Source organism: Cornus florida, unplaced genomic scaffold, assembly GCF_030987335.1.
Source record: "Cornus florida cultivar Cherokee Brave unplaced genomic scaffold, ASM3098733v1 CherokeeBrave_3.0.0_Hap2_Chr11, whole genome shotgun sequence".
Lineage (NCBI taxonomy): Eukaryota > Viridiplantae > Streptophyta > Magnoliopsida > Cornales > Cornaceae > Cornus > Cornus florida.
The window spans coordinates 99,720,069-99,733,502 of record NW_026775581.1 but is presented as its reverse complement, the minus strand read 5'-3'; the positions used below and the strand labels follow the sequence as shown (position 1 = coordinate 99,733,502).

At 34.3% G+C, this 13,434-nt stretch overlaps 1 protein-coding gene across 1 annotated transcript; it reads left to right on the top strand.

Annotated features, from left to right (window-relative positions):
- Positions 1-882: 882 nt before the first annotated feature.
- LOC132281665 (probable LRR receptor-like serine/threonine-protein kinase At1g05700) lies at positions 883-13,283 on the top strand. Its single transcript, XM_059783344.1, has 13 exons — positions 883-1,275; positions 8,125-8,738; positions 8,872-9,359; positions 9,460-9,619; positions 9,750-9,821; positions 9,985-10,056; positions 10,156-10,236; positions 10,548-10,711; positions 10,859-11,082; positions 11,238-11,364; positions 11,498-11,560; positions 11,663-11,852; positions 12,173-13,283. The coding sequence occupies exons 1-13, from the start codon at positions 883-885 to the stop codon at positions 12,570-12,572; spliced, it is 3,048 nt and encodes a 1,015-aa protein (XP_059639327.1). The 3' UTR covers positions 12,573-13,283.
- Positions 13,284-13,434: the final 151 nt, after the last annotated feature.

Genomic DNA, 13,434 nt, shown 5'->3' with positions numbered 1-13,434 from the left:
AGTGCATGAAGAAAGGTAAATTTAAATGGGGGCCTGAGCAGGAAGTATCATTTTCTTTGATGAAAGAAAGTCTATCCACGGCACCAATACTTGCACTGCCAAGCTTTAAAAAACTCTTTGAAGTAGAGTGTGATGCTTCTATTATGGGTATAGGTGCTATTTTCTCACAAGAAGGTAGACCAATTGAGTGTTTTAGTGAAAAGTTCAGTGAGGCAAAACAAAAGTGGACCACATATGAATTAGAGTTATATGCAGTGATCCGTGCTCTAAAACATTAGGAACATTATCTAATCCAGAGGGAGTTCGTGTTATACAATGATCACCAGGCGTTGAAGTTTATTAATATGCAGAATAGCTTGAACTGCATGTACGCCAGGTGGATTTCTTTTCTTCAGAAATTTACCCTCGTACTGAAGCATAAATCGGGGCAGCAAAATAAGGTTGTTGATGCTTTGAGTCGTCGAGCAACATTGTTGACAATCTTGAGCTCAGAGGTTGTTGGTTTCGATTGTCTAAAGGAGTTGTATGCGACTGATGAAGATTTTCAGACAATTTGGGACAAGTGCAGCTCACGATAATTGGCCACTGATTTTTATATTCAGGATGGATATTTGTTTCATGGCAATTAACTTTGTATTCCAAAAACTTCACTGCGAGAACAAATCATTCGAGAATTGCATAGTAGCGGTTTGGGTGGATATTTGGGCCGAGATAAGATGATTGCCCTCGCAGAAGAATGTTATTATTAGCCACAATTGAAACGTGAAGTTGGCAAGTTTGTGCAGAAGTGTCCAGTATGCGAGATAGCCAAAGGACAGTCCCAAAATTAAGGATTATATACTCCCATTCCTGCACCAGAAAATATCTGGGGAGGATTTAACCATGGATTTTGTGCTAGGACTTTCTCGTACTCAAAGAGGTATGGATTCTGTTTTTGTGGTTGTTGATAGGTTCTCAAAGATGTCACATTTTATTCCATGTCGGAAGACCTCAGATGCATCTCATGTTGCTAATCTATTCTTTCGAGATATTATTCGTTTGCATGGAGTTCCAAAGTCCATTACCTCAAATCGTGATGTCAAGTTCCTCAGCCACATTTGGAGGACATTAAGGAAGAAGTTTGATACCTCTCTGAAGTATAGCAGTACTAGTCATCCACAAACCGATGGTCAAACAGAAGTGGTTAACAGAACCTTAGGAAACATGATTCGCTGTGTCTCGATAAGCCAAAACAGTGGGATTTGGCTCTGCCACAAATCGAATTTGCTTTCAACAGTATGTACAATCGATCCACTGTGAAGACACCATTTGAGATTGTCTATACCAAGGTTCCAAGGCATTCCTTAGACTTGGTTCCATTACCCAAAACTCCAAGATCGAGCGTTGTAGTAGAAAATATGGGTGAAAGAATCTAGGCTATTCAAGTTAAAGTCAAAAAGAATTTGGAACAATCCAATGCCAAGTATAAAACTGCAGCTGACAAGCACAGACGAGCGAAAGTATTCCAAGAAGGAGATCTTGTCATGGTACACTTGTGTAAAACCAGGTTTCCTACTGGGATGTACGGCAAGTTGGCAAACAGGAAGTATGGACCACTTCGCATTAAGCGAAAAATTAACGATAATGCTTATATGGTGGAACTGCTAGAAAACATGTCAATTTCCAATACTTTGAATGTGGCGGATTTATTCGAGTACCATCCACCAGACGAATAACTTTATTCACAATCAAACTAGAGGACGAGTTCTTTTGAAGTAGAGGGGACTGATGTAGAATAATAGTTGGTGGAAGACATAAGGAATGTTTTGTGGGGTATTTTAATAAGTGTGTAGTGCTTTACTAAGTGGGTTTGGTGAATGTTTTATGGAGTGCTTTAATGAGTGGGTTTGGTGAATGTTTTATGGAGTCCTTTAATGAGTATGGTTGGTAATTGTCTAGTGGAGTTTTGGTGAGGTTGTTGAATTCATGTAATTTCACCTATAAATAGGTGTGTGTGTGTGTGTGTGTGAAGAAGAAATGCATTCCATTTTGAAATGAAAACAAGTTCAATGTTTTATAACTCTTGTGAGTTATTTTGAGCTACGACTCTCCTATCATTTGAGAATTTATTTTCTCCTTCCGCTTCCGCTATGTTAGAAAATTATTTTGTGGTTAAGTTCTTTATTCACAAGTTTTCTCTTCACAATGAAAAAAAATAATCCACATATATATAGTTTCTATGTTCACAAATTTTCCAAACAGGGGAAAAACATAACATAAAGACGAATTCCTAATTCCGGAGAATAGCCTCTTCCTTTTCTTTTTTTTTTTTGGAATTCTAATGTTCTATTTCCAGGTGGCAAATCCGGTCTCACTCCCATGAAGGAAGTAAAGGCTCATGATTGCCAACTATTTTTGCTCTTGTGATACACTTAATAAGAAGGTTTTCCTACACCATCCAAAATAAGTCGAATAAATAAAATAGGGAATCATAACGCTGGACTAGAATCAAGAGATGATTATATATAGCACAAACAATATATATATACACACACACACACACACTATAAAATACAAAAAAAAAAAAAAAAAAAAAAAAAAAAAACCCAATCAATTAGGAAATGGAAAATAATAAAACCCAAATCCAGCCAAAAACAAACCAAATTCAGCCAACACAATTTACAATAAAACCAGAGAAAAAAAAAAAAAAAAACCATGCGTCAATCTTAAAAATGTTTGAGAAGTTGGGATTGAAGAAAGCCCTAAAAATGTTTGAGAAAGAGAGATTGAAAAAGGCCCTAAAAATGTTTGAGAAAGAAAGATTGAAAAAAGCACTAAAATGTTTGAGAAAGAGAGATTGAAAAAAGCCCTAAAAATGTTAGTGAAAGAGGGATTGAAGATTACCTGAAGAATGAATGTGTATTCAGATCATTCGAGGGTAGAGAGAGGGTTGAAGATATAGCTCTGCCTTGGTCTAGGTCGGAACAGGTTAAGATGGTTTTCATCTTAACTCTCTGACTTCAAGCCTCATCAGCAGAAACAAAGGAAGAAAAAAATTGATTAGAGCCTTGGTCTGGGTCGAATTTGTCAGCTATTAGGGAAATTTGGGTAGGGAGTTTTGGGTTGAGTAGAAACGGGTGTAGACAGATCCGTTGAAGCTCAATTTCTCCGGTGGGCATGGTGGGTTCAGAGGCTGCTGCTCTGAAAAAGAGACAAAGGCCCTTGTTTGGTAATAGGGACTTGTTGCCTTTAGAGAGAAAATACAGATAAAAGCCTAGGGTTCGTAGGAATGAAAAGGAATTTTTTTTTCCATGCGCGCTTTGGCTGATTATCAAGTTTGGCGTGGGAGTGGGAAATTCTGTGGGCGGGAAAATGAGAATTTCAGTGAAATTTTACCCAATTTTTATCTCGTGAGATTGTGCCGGAAGGTGAAATTTTAGCTTCCTTCATTAACGAGGCGCTTATGTCCTGTTAAAATTGACCTTCATTAACGAGGCGCTTATATCCCGTTAAAGTATATATTAACGAACACCTTTAACACCCCGTGAAAGCATTCTTTTACGAGGATTCTATTTCCAACCCCGTGAAAGCGTGTGACAACTACAAGGAACCCTTATGAACCTCGTCAAATGCAATTTTTACGAGGCAAAATAAATAAACCTCGTAAATACTGGTCGTAAAAATACACTTTTCTTGTAGTGTTAATTGTGTATATATATGTGCTTAGTTGCAAAGTTGTTTAATGAGCAAGTCTTGTGTTGAATTGTTCTCTTGAGGTTATATATATATACATGATGACGATAATGGCTATATATGATTAAGTTGATAAAATGCAATCATGTGTATTGTCAATTTCATTCATGCATAATTCCATTCATGGCATAGGCATGGTTTGGAAAAAGTGAGGTTGAAATGATTCTTGTAAAAAAATGTGATTGAAAGGGAATTTTGAGAAAAGGATTTAGAAACGAACCGGGTATCACGAGCTCGTGGCTAACTTGACCTAGAGTGGGCACTGCCCGGCGTGAAAAAGTTGACACTAACAGTGTTAATCCCAGTTGGGTAAAGTCAGTTAGCGGCTAACGTGACCTAAAGTGGGCCCCAGTGTAGGGCGTGAAAAAGTTGGCACTAGGAGTGTCAATCCCAGCTCAGTAAAGTCAGTTAGTGTAGGTGGGGATTTGGGGTTGGTTTGAGACCAGACTCAGGATGGTTATGCAATGCATTGCATTTCATGACATTTTGATACCTATGATTATGACTAATTATGTGATGATAATCTTTTAAATTGAATGACGTGGATTGTGATTTTGATAATTTCCCGTGTATGATTCCGATATCTTTTTCCCATTCTTTGGTTGTTGGCTCAAAGGAGTCCAAAACCGGTGTTTTAGGCATTACCTACTAAGCTGTTGAGCTCACCCCTGATCTTAACATTTTTAGGAAACTGGAGGAGTATGGACGTATGACTTTTTTCCACGCACTTAGACGCCGCTACTATTCTACCTGCATTTGTGAGTTTTCTGTGATGTTAGTGATATGATGTACTATGAGTCTTAGGATGACGTATATATTTTATGCATTGATATAGGACAAAACGGTAATACGTTAGATGATCTTGGGTTCGGGTAAAGACTCGGTTAGCGATTCGAACCCTTAGGTTCGGGTCGTTATAGTGATAGTTATTTTCGAAAGATATTTGGGATTGATATTTGGCCAAAATCTGAGGGGATGTCAGTAAAATAAATCCTTAAAATAATGGTGTTTGTTATGGGCTGACTCACCTAATATTTTTTTCATGCAATGGATGTTTTTAATAGAATAATCTACTATTTCACTCATTTTTCAAGTTTTTTACTACACATGTACAAATATAATAAGAAATTAATAATTCCTACCCATAAAATTAAGAAGTTTATATGAGAGTGACTTTCTAACCCATCGTACGTGTTATGCGTTAATTTCACAAAAAGTATTCAACAATTTAATTTTTCAGGAAAAATGTCTAATTGTTGGTCCACGCGCCTCACATTATTGCAAGTCAAGTCAAGTCCAGTCAAGTCAAGAAGAACTTGAGGGCAAATGAAATTTCTTTCTAAAAAAACCTATGAGACCGTCAATTTCTAATTTCTCCGGCCCTTCGAGACTCCCTGTGCTGGTCAAGAATGCCAACAAAAGAGACTTACGGGTGGAGGTGGACAGAGTCTTTGAAAGGTACAAGTAAATAAATGCATGAAATGATGTGTGTACATCTCCTATTTTGGAGAACCTACGTTTATATAAAGCCGCCACCTTATCACCTTTATTTTGCACTGAATCTCCTATTTCTGAACACCAAAGAATCAAAGGAGAGCAATGGAGCTGTCTTTTCTTTTGTTTGCTTGTTTAGCTCTTGCACTGCTGGTTCGTGGACAAGATTCATCAGGTATAATAGACCTCTCTCTCTCTCTCTCTCTCTCACAGCTGCAATCATTGAATCAATAAATGTTTACATTTACAAATATTTGTCGACACATTGGCCCGTTTGGCATGTGTTTTCTGTCTACTATTTTTGTTTTTAGATTGTTATAATGTCAATTTTGACAACAAAAACATATTTGATGCGGTTTTATTTTATTTTACACAGTGTTAAAACACTTCGTGAACAGTGGTACAAAATTAAAACATTAAAAAGATATTTTTTCTTATTTTGACAACTATTTATGGCCCAAAAATCATAACTGTGCATGTTTCTGTTTCTAACATTTCCACAACAAAACAACGTTCCTAAACGTACTTTCAATTTTTTTCCAAAACACCCCTAGAGCAAAAACTCTATTTCTGTTTTAGATAAAAACAAAACGCCAAAAACAAAGCGCATGCCAAACGGACTTCGTAACAATGCCATCCATTAAATGATGGTTAATTTTATTAGCTATTTTTTAAATTTGGATAATTATCAATAACTCTTAGATGATGTTTGATAACTTCAACATTTAACGCAACAGATTAAATTAATGTTTATCTAATTTTTTTGGGCAAAGTACAAAAAAAAAACCCTCTGACTTTTAGCCACTCTCAGTAAACTCCAATCTAATTTTTTATCAAAAAACCCCGCTCAACTATCTGAGTAAGGTAAAAGAGTTGATATTTGGACCAAAATGCCCTTTTATTTATCATAATTCTTCTAAACTTCAAAAATTCATATATCACAAACCGTACATTTAAAAATTGTAAATAATATATAAACGAAAAATTTATGAAATAAGGATTTCAGAAATATAAGATTTGTGCAACTAACCTTCATAACTAGAGAGAAATAGACAATCTAAAATTTTACTCCAACAATCTTATTTTATTTTTTAATACTCGAGATATTTGCAGGAAAATTTTAAGAATTATTCATTTACATTAGGAGCAGAATATATAAAAATTTAGCCCCAACAAAAATTGATTTCATGAGATATTATATTTTGCGTCAAAGAATTTTCATTCTTTTATAGCCTCACCATTTAAAAAATAATATATAAATGAATATTCGGTCTCTATTTGGGGCTATTTTTTTTTTTATTTTTTATTTTTTTATTTTTATGTTCTGCTCCATATGAAAATGAATAATTCTGAAAATTTTCTTACAAATATCTCGAGTAGTTTATTTTCAAAAAATAAAATAAGATTGTTATAGTATATTTTTAGATTGTCTATTTCTCTCTGGTTTTGAAGTTTTGTTAAACAAATCTTATATTTCTGAAATCCTTATTTTATAAACTTTCCGTGCATTTATTATTTGTAATATTTGGATGTACAGTTTGTGAGATATAAATTTTTTAAGTTGAAAAAAATTAAGATTTAAATAAAACGGCATTTTGGTCTAAATATCAACTCTCTTACCCCCTCACATAGTTGGGGGGGGGTTCTTTGGTAAAAAATTAGACGGGGGGATTTATTGAAAAAAGACTACAAGTTGAGGGTGGTTATTTGATAAAAAAATTAGACGATGGGAGTTACTGGAAAATGTTACAAGTTGATGGTGGTAACTTTGCCCAATTTTTTACAATGTACAAAATAGTAAGCGCCATTTGAAATGACATAGGTATTACTTATCATGCCATACTTAACGTTGAAAATTCAAAAAGATATCAAAAAATCTTTATTTTTTAATTACCACTTAAAATCTTCAACACATAAAAATCAACTTTTAAAACTTTAAGTACTTAATTTTCAGTTTTATTAAAGAGCACCATACTTTCTCACTAAAAGATAAATAAGTCCTACAAAGTTTCTTTTAGGACCAATAAGTTCTACTTTGAGACCTTTTTTCCATTTAAATTCTAAATCACTAAATCTTTTTTTTATACCCTAAATTTTTGTGATTATAGTTTTATTCAAGCTAAAATTGATATATAATCTTATATATATATGTGCGTGCGCGCCCATATATATTATACATATTATATGATGGCGGTGATCATAGGTTTATGATTGAATACACCCAATTAGTCGATTACATTAATTATGTGGGCCCATCTTTATTTAAGTGCTTAATTGTTTTTTTTGGCTTTTCTTCTTGTGAAAAGAAAATGTTTTGAGTCAGATATAACATATTATTAGATATCAAGTTTGAATTTTTGAATAAATAATTTTTATGAGAGTACCACACAAATTAAGTTGTACTGAGTCCTAAAATTGTCCATTCTTGCCCGTGCATGTGGCTTGTGTGATACTATGCTTGAGTGTTTGGAATTGCTTCTCTTACTTTCATTTTAAAAAATTGCGGTGCAATGTGTTTGGTTAGAAAAAAAAAACCCTGATAGGTGGTAGAGTTTACATCAAAAAAGCGCGTTTAAGTGAAGTTCGGAATTGTAATTTTTAAAATTACGTTACGGATAGAGGTTTATAACCAATTTTTTTAGACAATTTAATTCCTTTATATTTTTTATGAATAAAATTTTATCACTACTACAAACAAATAACAAATAATATCTGACACTCTGTAACAAAAAAAGATTCTAATTTATTCTAGGACTCTACAACGGCCTTCCAATATAAGTTGATCTTAATGAATTAATTAGACTCAATGGAATTTTATAATATTTAATATTAGAAAATTATTGCTGTCAGTATTTATAACAGCTCTATTATTAAAATTTATTCAATGAGTTTATTTAGCATTTTAGTCATTTGGCTAATGTTTCTGTCCTCTCAGGCTTCATTAGTATAGCTTGTGGAATTCCTCCTGAAGATTCCAACTACATAGACAAGACAACAGGAATACGTTACACTTCAGATGCAGGTTTTGTAGACACAGGTGAAAGCAAGGCTATATCCTCTGCTGTTAGGTATGACTACGCACTGGAACAACAATTGTTTAACGTAAGAAGCTTTCCTAACGGTAGCAGAAATTGTTACACTCTGAGACCTGAAGGAGGGAGAGGCAATAAATATTTGATAAGGGCGTTATTCTTTTACGGAAACTATGATGGTAAAGATCAACCACCAAAATTCGATCTATACATTGGAGTTGACTATTGGGTTACGGTGTTACTGGATGATATCTTCTCTACTTTGATTCAGGAGATCATACATGTTCCCACTGCAGATTATATAAATGTTTGTCTTGTAAAAACAGGCTATGGAACACCATTCATCTCATCATTGGAGTTGAGGCCTTTGAATAATTCTATGTATGAAACAGAAAATAATGTATCACTAAATTTCTTGGGGCGTCTAGATTTGGGTTCAATAAGGGGTGACTATTTCAGTGAAAGTATCAGGTTGGTCTTTCCTATCTGAATTTAGAAATTAACTAGCTAGGAAGAATCAATTAAGTTTCTCCTTCATTTGAATTTCTGTAGTACTTGATATATTTATATATATATGCTCATGAGTCAGGCCTGTGGTACTAATGTATCTCAGATACAAAGATGATGTTTATGATCGCATATGGAGGCCCTGTAGCGAGAACTACAAGAAGTTAAGTACCCCATCATCGGATTCTACAATAAAATCCGACGGTCTGTACCAGCCACCATCTAAAGTCATGAGCTCTGCCATCACACCAAGTGATACCTGGGAATCCTTGTACCTTCCGCCATGGCAGCCTGTCAGTCCCACAGACCAATTTTATATCTACTTATACTTCGCGGAAGTTCAGTTGTTGCAAGATAACCAAACCAGAGAATTCAACATTTACTTGAATGGGAACCAATTGAACCAAGAACCAGCTGTCTCCCCCAATTATTTATCAACAACTACATTAATATACAGCACAGCACCTGTGAGTTATCCAAAGTACGAGCTCTCAATCAGAAAGACCAATAATTCAACACTTCCTCCCATCATCAATGCCGCAGAACTCTATGCTGTAAAACAGTCCTTACACTCGCAAACAGATGAAATTGATGGTAATTATATATGTTCTTGATTTTGAACTTCGATGTGTTTTTCCCGCCCTTCCATATGTTCTAATTAATTCTCTCTGCGTCTCTCATTGATAATATCATGCTTTGTATTTTGAAATATTAGTTGCTGCTATGATGAGCATAAAGTCGAGCTATAAAGTGACGAGAAACTGGCAAGGAGATCCATGTGCCCCTCCAGAATACGTTTGGGATGGCCTCAACTGTAGCAAAAATGGTTTAGATTTCCCTAGGATCACATCCTTGTACGTTTATGCCCTCTCTAATTACCAATATATATATATAATTACCAATATATATATATATATATATATATAAATTTTCATGATTTGATCACTATTCATATATTGATAAAATTATTCAACTTGAAATTAGGAACTTGTCCTCTGGTGGATTGACAGGGGAGATAGCTTCTTACATATCCAATCTCACCATGCTGCAATCTTTGTAAGTATGAGATCGAAGTCTCTTCTAGCAAATACTAAATAGAACATATATGTCTACTACTTTTATTTATTCATTTGGTCATAGAAAGAAAAAATAGAAGTTTATTTATTTATTTATTTTTTATAACCAATGATAATTAAAGTTGTACTTTTGCTTCTTTCAGGGATTTGTCAAACAATAGCTTAACTGGAGAGGTGCCTAATTTTCTCTCTCAACTGACTTCCCTAAAAGTCCTGTAAGTTTCATAGATCTGGTAATCAGATTGAAAATTTATTGGCATGAAAAAAGAAATAGAAAAATGGATAGAAAGATCATGTTCACTCTTCTTCTTCAGAAACTTGAAGAGAAACAACTTCACGGGTTCACTTCCACCAGATCTGGTTGCAAGGTCCAATGATGGTTCATTGTCATTAAGGTAATCATTAAGAATTTGTTTGGTTTAGCCCTCTAAAAGAAAGTTTTTTTATGACAAATTTTTTTTTTCAGAGAACTCAAAAATTATCATTTTCAAAGAATTAGATGTTTTCTACTCAGTTTTTGAATTAAATACTGTAAACGAAACCAATATTTGAACTATTTTCAGTTTCTAATTTCAGTACCGTGAGAAATGAAAATCCAAATGAACTCCATCCCAACAATTGTTTCCTAAAATAGCCTTGACTAACTTGGCATTAGAAGTTATTAACATTTATTGACAACTTGTATAATATTTGTCATCATATACAGTATTGACTCGATTGAAGGTGAAAACACAAATCCTTGTCAGTCGATTCCATGCAAAAAGAAAAACAAGAAGGTTGTTCCAATAGTAGCATCCGTAGCAGCTGCACTTTGTTTGCTCTTAATTGCAATAATGGTTGCCTTGTGGATTATTAAAAGGCGAAAACGAGGTAAGAAAACAATTATCATTATATATAGTTGAAAACTTACAAGATTTAGAACATAAATATCCATATTTTCACCATAAAAAGATTTTCTCAATTGAATTTTTATTTATTTATTTATTTTTATTATTGATTTTGATGTGATCTCAGTAGTCAGAAAGCAGGATGCTGAAATAAATCAAATAGATGCGTGCATGGAGGTGAAAAATCGACAGTTAACATACTCTCAGGTTTCCCGTATAACCAATAACTTCGAAAGGATTGTTGGGAAAGGAGGGTTTGGAATAGTTTACCATGGTTATTTAGGTGGCTCTCAAGTTGCCGTCAAGATGCTCTCTCCGTCATCAGTTCAAGGGTACAAGGAACTCCAAGCAGAGGTGCCCTGGATAACTCGATGATGATATCCAATGAACTATCTTTGTTTCACAGTACTCTCTGATAAAGGAATATTTATAAAATGAAATGTTACATGGAATTTGAGCTCATCATATATATATATAACGTTGAACTTAATGTGCCTCTTATACTGCAGGCCGAGTTTTGTATGAGTGTTCGTCATAAAAACTTAACTTCTCTTGTTGGGTACTGCAAAGAAGGCACCAACATGGGAATCATCTACGAGTACATGGTTAATGGAAACTTAAGAACGCATCTTTTAGGTATGCATGTCATGCTTGAAACTTTACACAATATGACTATGTACCCCATCTGATATATAGTCTCTGCTTCAGCAAGGAACTACAAATTATTTGGCTTGGACAATTTCCTTTTTCTTTTAATTTATGGATGCAGATAAAAACTCAGTTGTTTTGAGTTGGGAAGAGAGGCTGAGAATAGCACTTGACGCGGCACAAGGTTAGTAAGAATAGAGACGAAATACAATTTTTGGTTTAATTCTTATTTTCTTGCTATTAGCTGCTGAGTGTAGCTAGTAATTAATGAAGACTTCAATTGAAGGGCTGGAGTATCTGCATCATGGTTGCAAGCCACCAATAATCCACAGAGATGTGAAGTCTTCCAATATCTTGCTGAATGAAAAATTCCAAGCCAAGCTTTCTGATTTCGGGTTGTCCAGAGTTTTTCCATCTGAGGGTGGAACTCATGTATCAACTACTGTTGCTGGTACTCCTGGCTACATTGATCCTGAGTAAGTATTTTTACTTTTGGTATATGATTTGTTTTCTCTTATATATGATTGAGAGCATATCTTGGCGCAGTACATCTAACCTTTCTCAAACATTGCAGTAGTGGGAGCCTCGTGCACTGGGCTAGCTCTTTTTATACCGTGATTGAATTTTACTCAAAATCAACTCTCATTTTTTCAATAGCAGAAGTCTTCAAAATTCTTTTCCTCAACAATTTGATTACATAATAAATTAGAAGAAATCGTTTACCAAATGATCATTTCATTATCAACTTCTCTTAGTAGCTGGTATAAATATTTTAATTGTATGTGCTTGTTTTCAGGTGTTGCACATCAAATAGGTTTACGGAGAAAAGTGATGTGTATAGCTTTGGGATTGTTGTCTTGGAAATAATTACAAGTGAGCCACCAATAGCAGGAGGCCATGAAAAGACTCACATAATTCAATGGGTTAGTTCCATGCTTGAAAATGGGGATATTAAAGGCATTGTTGATCCAAGGCTACAGGGAGATTTTGAGGTTAATTCTGTCTGGAAAGCAGTAGAGTTGGCAATGAGTTGTGTGTCTCACCCTTCCACCAGAAGGCCAACTATGAATTATGTGGTGATGGAATTAAGGGACTGTTTGGCACCAGAGATAGCTTGCCACCATACAGAATCCAAAGATTCAATTGAAGGACCTATAAATCTGGACACAGAAATGAATTTCCCAACGATACGATAACTCCACAAGTTAAATATCTCATGTGTTTGGTGTTGAATCTTATCTACTTATTGCATATTTACATGTTTGTACTTCGTAAGTTTTATCAGAACATGTAGCGACAATGGACATAATATGCATGACTGTAAAATTCAATATGGAAACTATAGATACAATTTCGGAGTGTTGCCAGGGGAAGTTAGCTTTTCAAAGCAACTTAAACCAGAAGGGAATCATTGAGTATAAAATTTGTAGATACTGTGAAGTAGAGGATGAAGCAGTTGAGCATCTACTTCTGAGATGTCAAATTGCAGTGTTTGTGTGAAAACTATCTCCATTTATTTATTTATTTATTTTATTATTATTATTTTTTTTCCCGAGATGGTAAAGCAAACTCACACACTTTCTCCTTTAAGATTACAACTTACCAGATTGGGGAATAAAGGTTGGATTAATTGGTGAACAGAAAGTTAATGGAATGTTGCAAGTGAAAAGTTTAAATGTTGTAGTGGGCAATTTGTGAAATGTGTGTGTGAGTACTTACCTAACTTAAAAAAAAATAAATAAAAAAAAAAAAAAAAAAAAAATTAATATTAATAATAAACTTCTCCCTCTTTGCAACTTGCCGGGAAAAACAGAAATCTAAATCCATTTGCCAAACCTCCTATTATTTTTGTGACTTGAACCTTAAACTTCTTTTCAAATCCATCCATCCAAATAAAGCCTCTTTGAAATTTTAGTAGCCTTTTCCACTTTGCTTTTGCATCACATATGCTGCAATTATTCCCTTATATTTCGAAAAGAAAAGACAACCTATGTTGATGTAATTTTCTAATATACATACATACTTTAGATATATAGAGACAGAAGTCCATAAACAACC

Excerpts from the sequence above, each read along its gene's own strand:
- LOC132281665 (XM_059783344.1), top strand. The coding sequence starts at position 883 with ATGGATTTTGTGCTAGGACTTTCTCGTACTCAAAGAGGTATGGATTCT. Across the intron at positions 10,057-10,155 it reads CTGACTTCCCTAAAAGTCCT|AAACTTGAAGAGAAACAACT; the intron begins GTAAGTTTCATA and ends CTTCTTCTTCAG. Across the intron at positions 11,083-11,237 it reads ACAAGGAACTCCAAGCAGAG|GCCGAGTTTTGTATGAGTGT; the intron begins GTGCCCTGGATA and ends CTTATACTGCAG.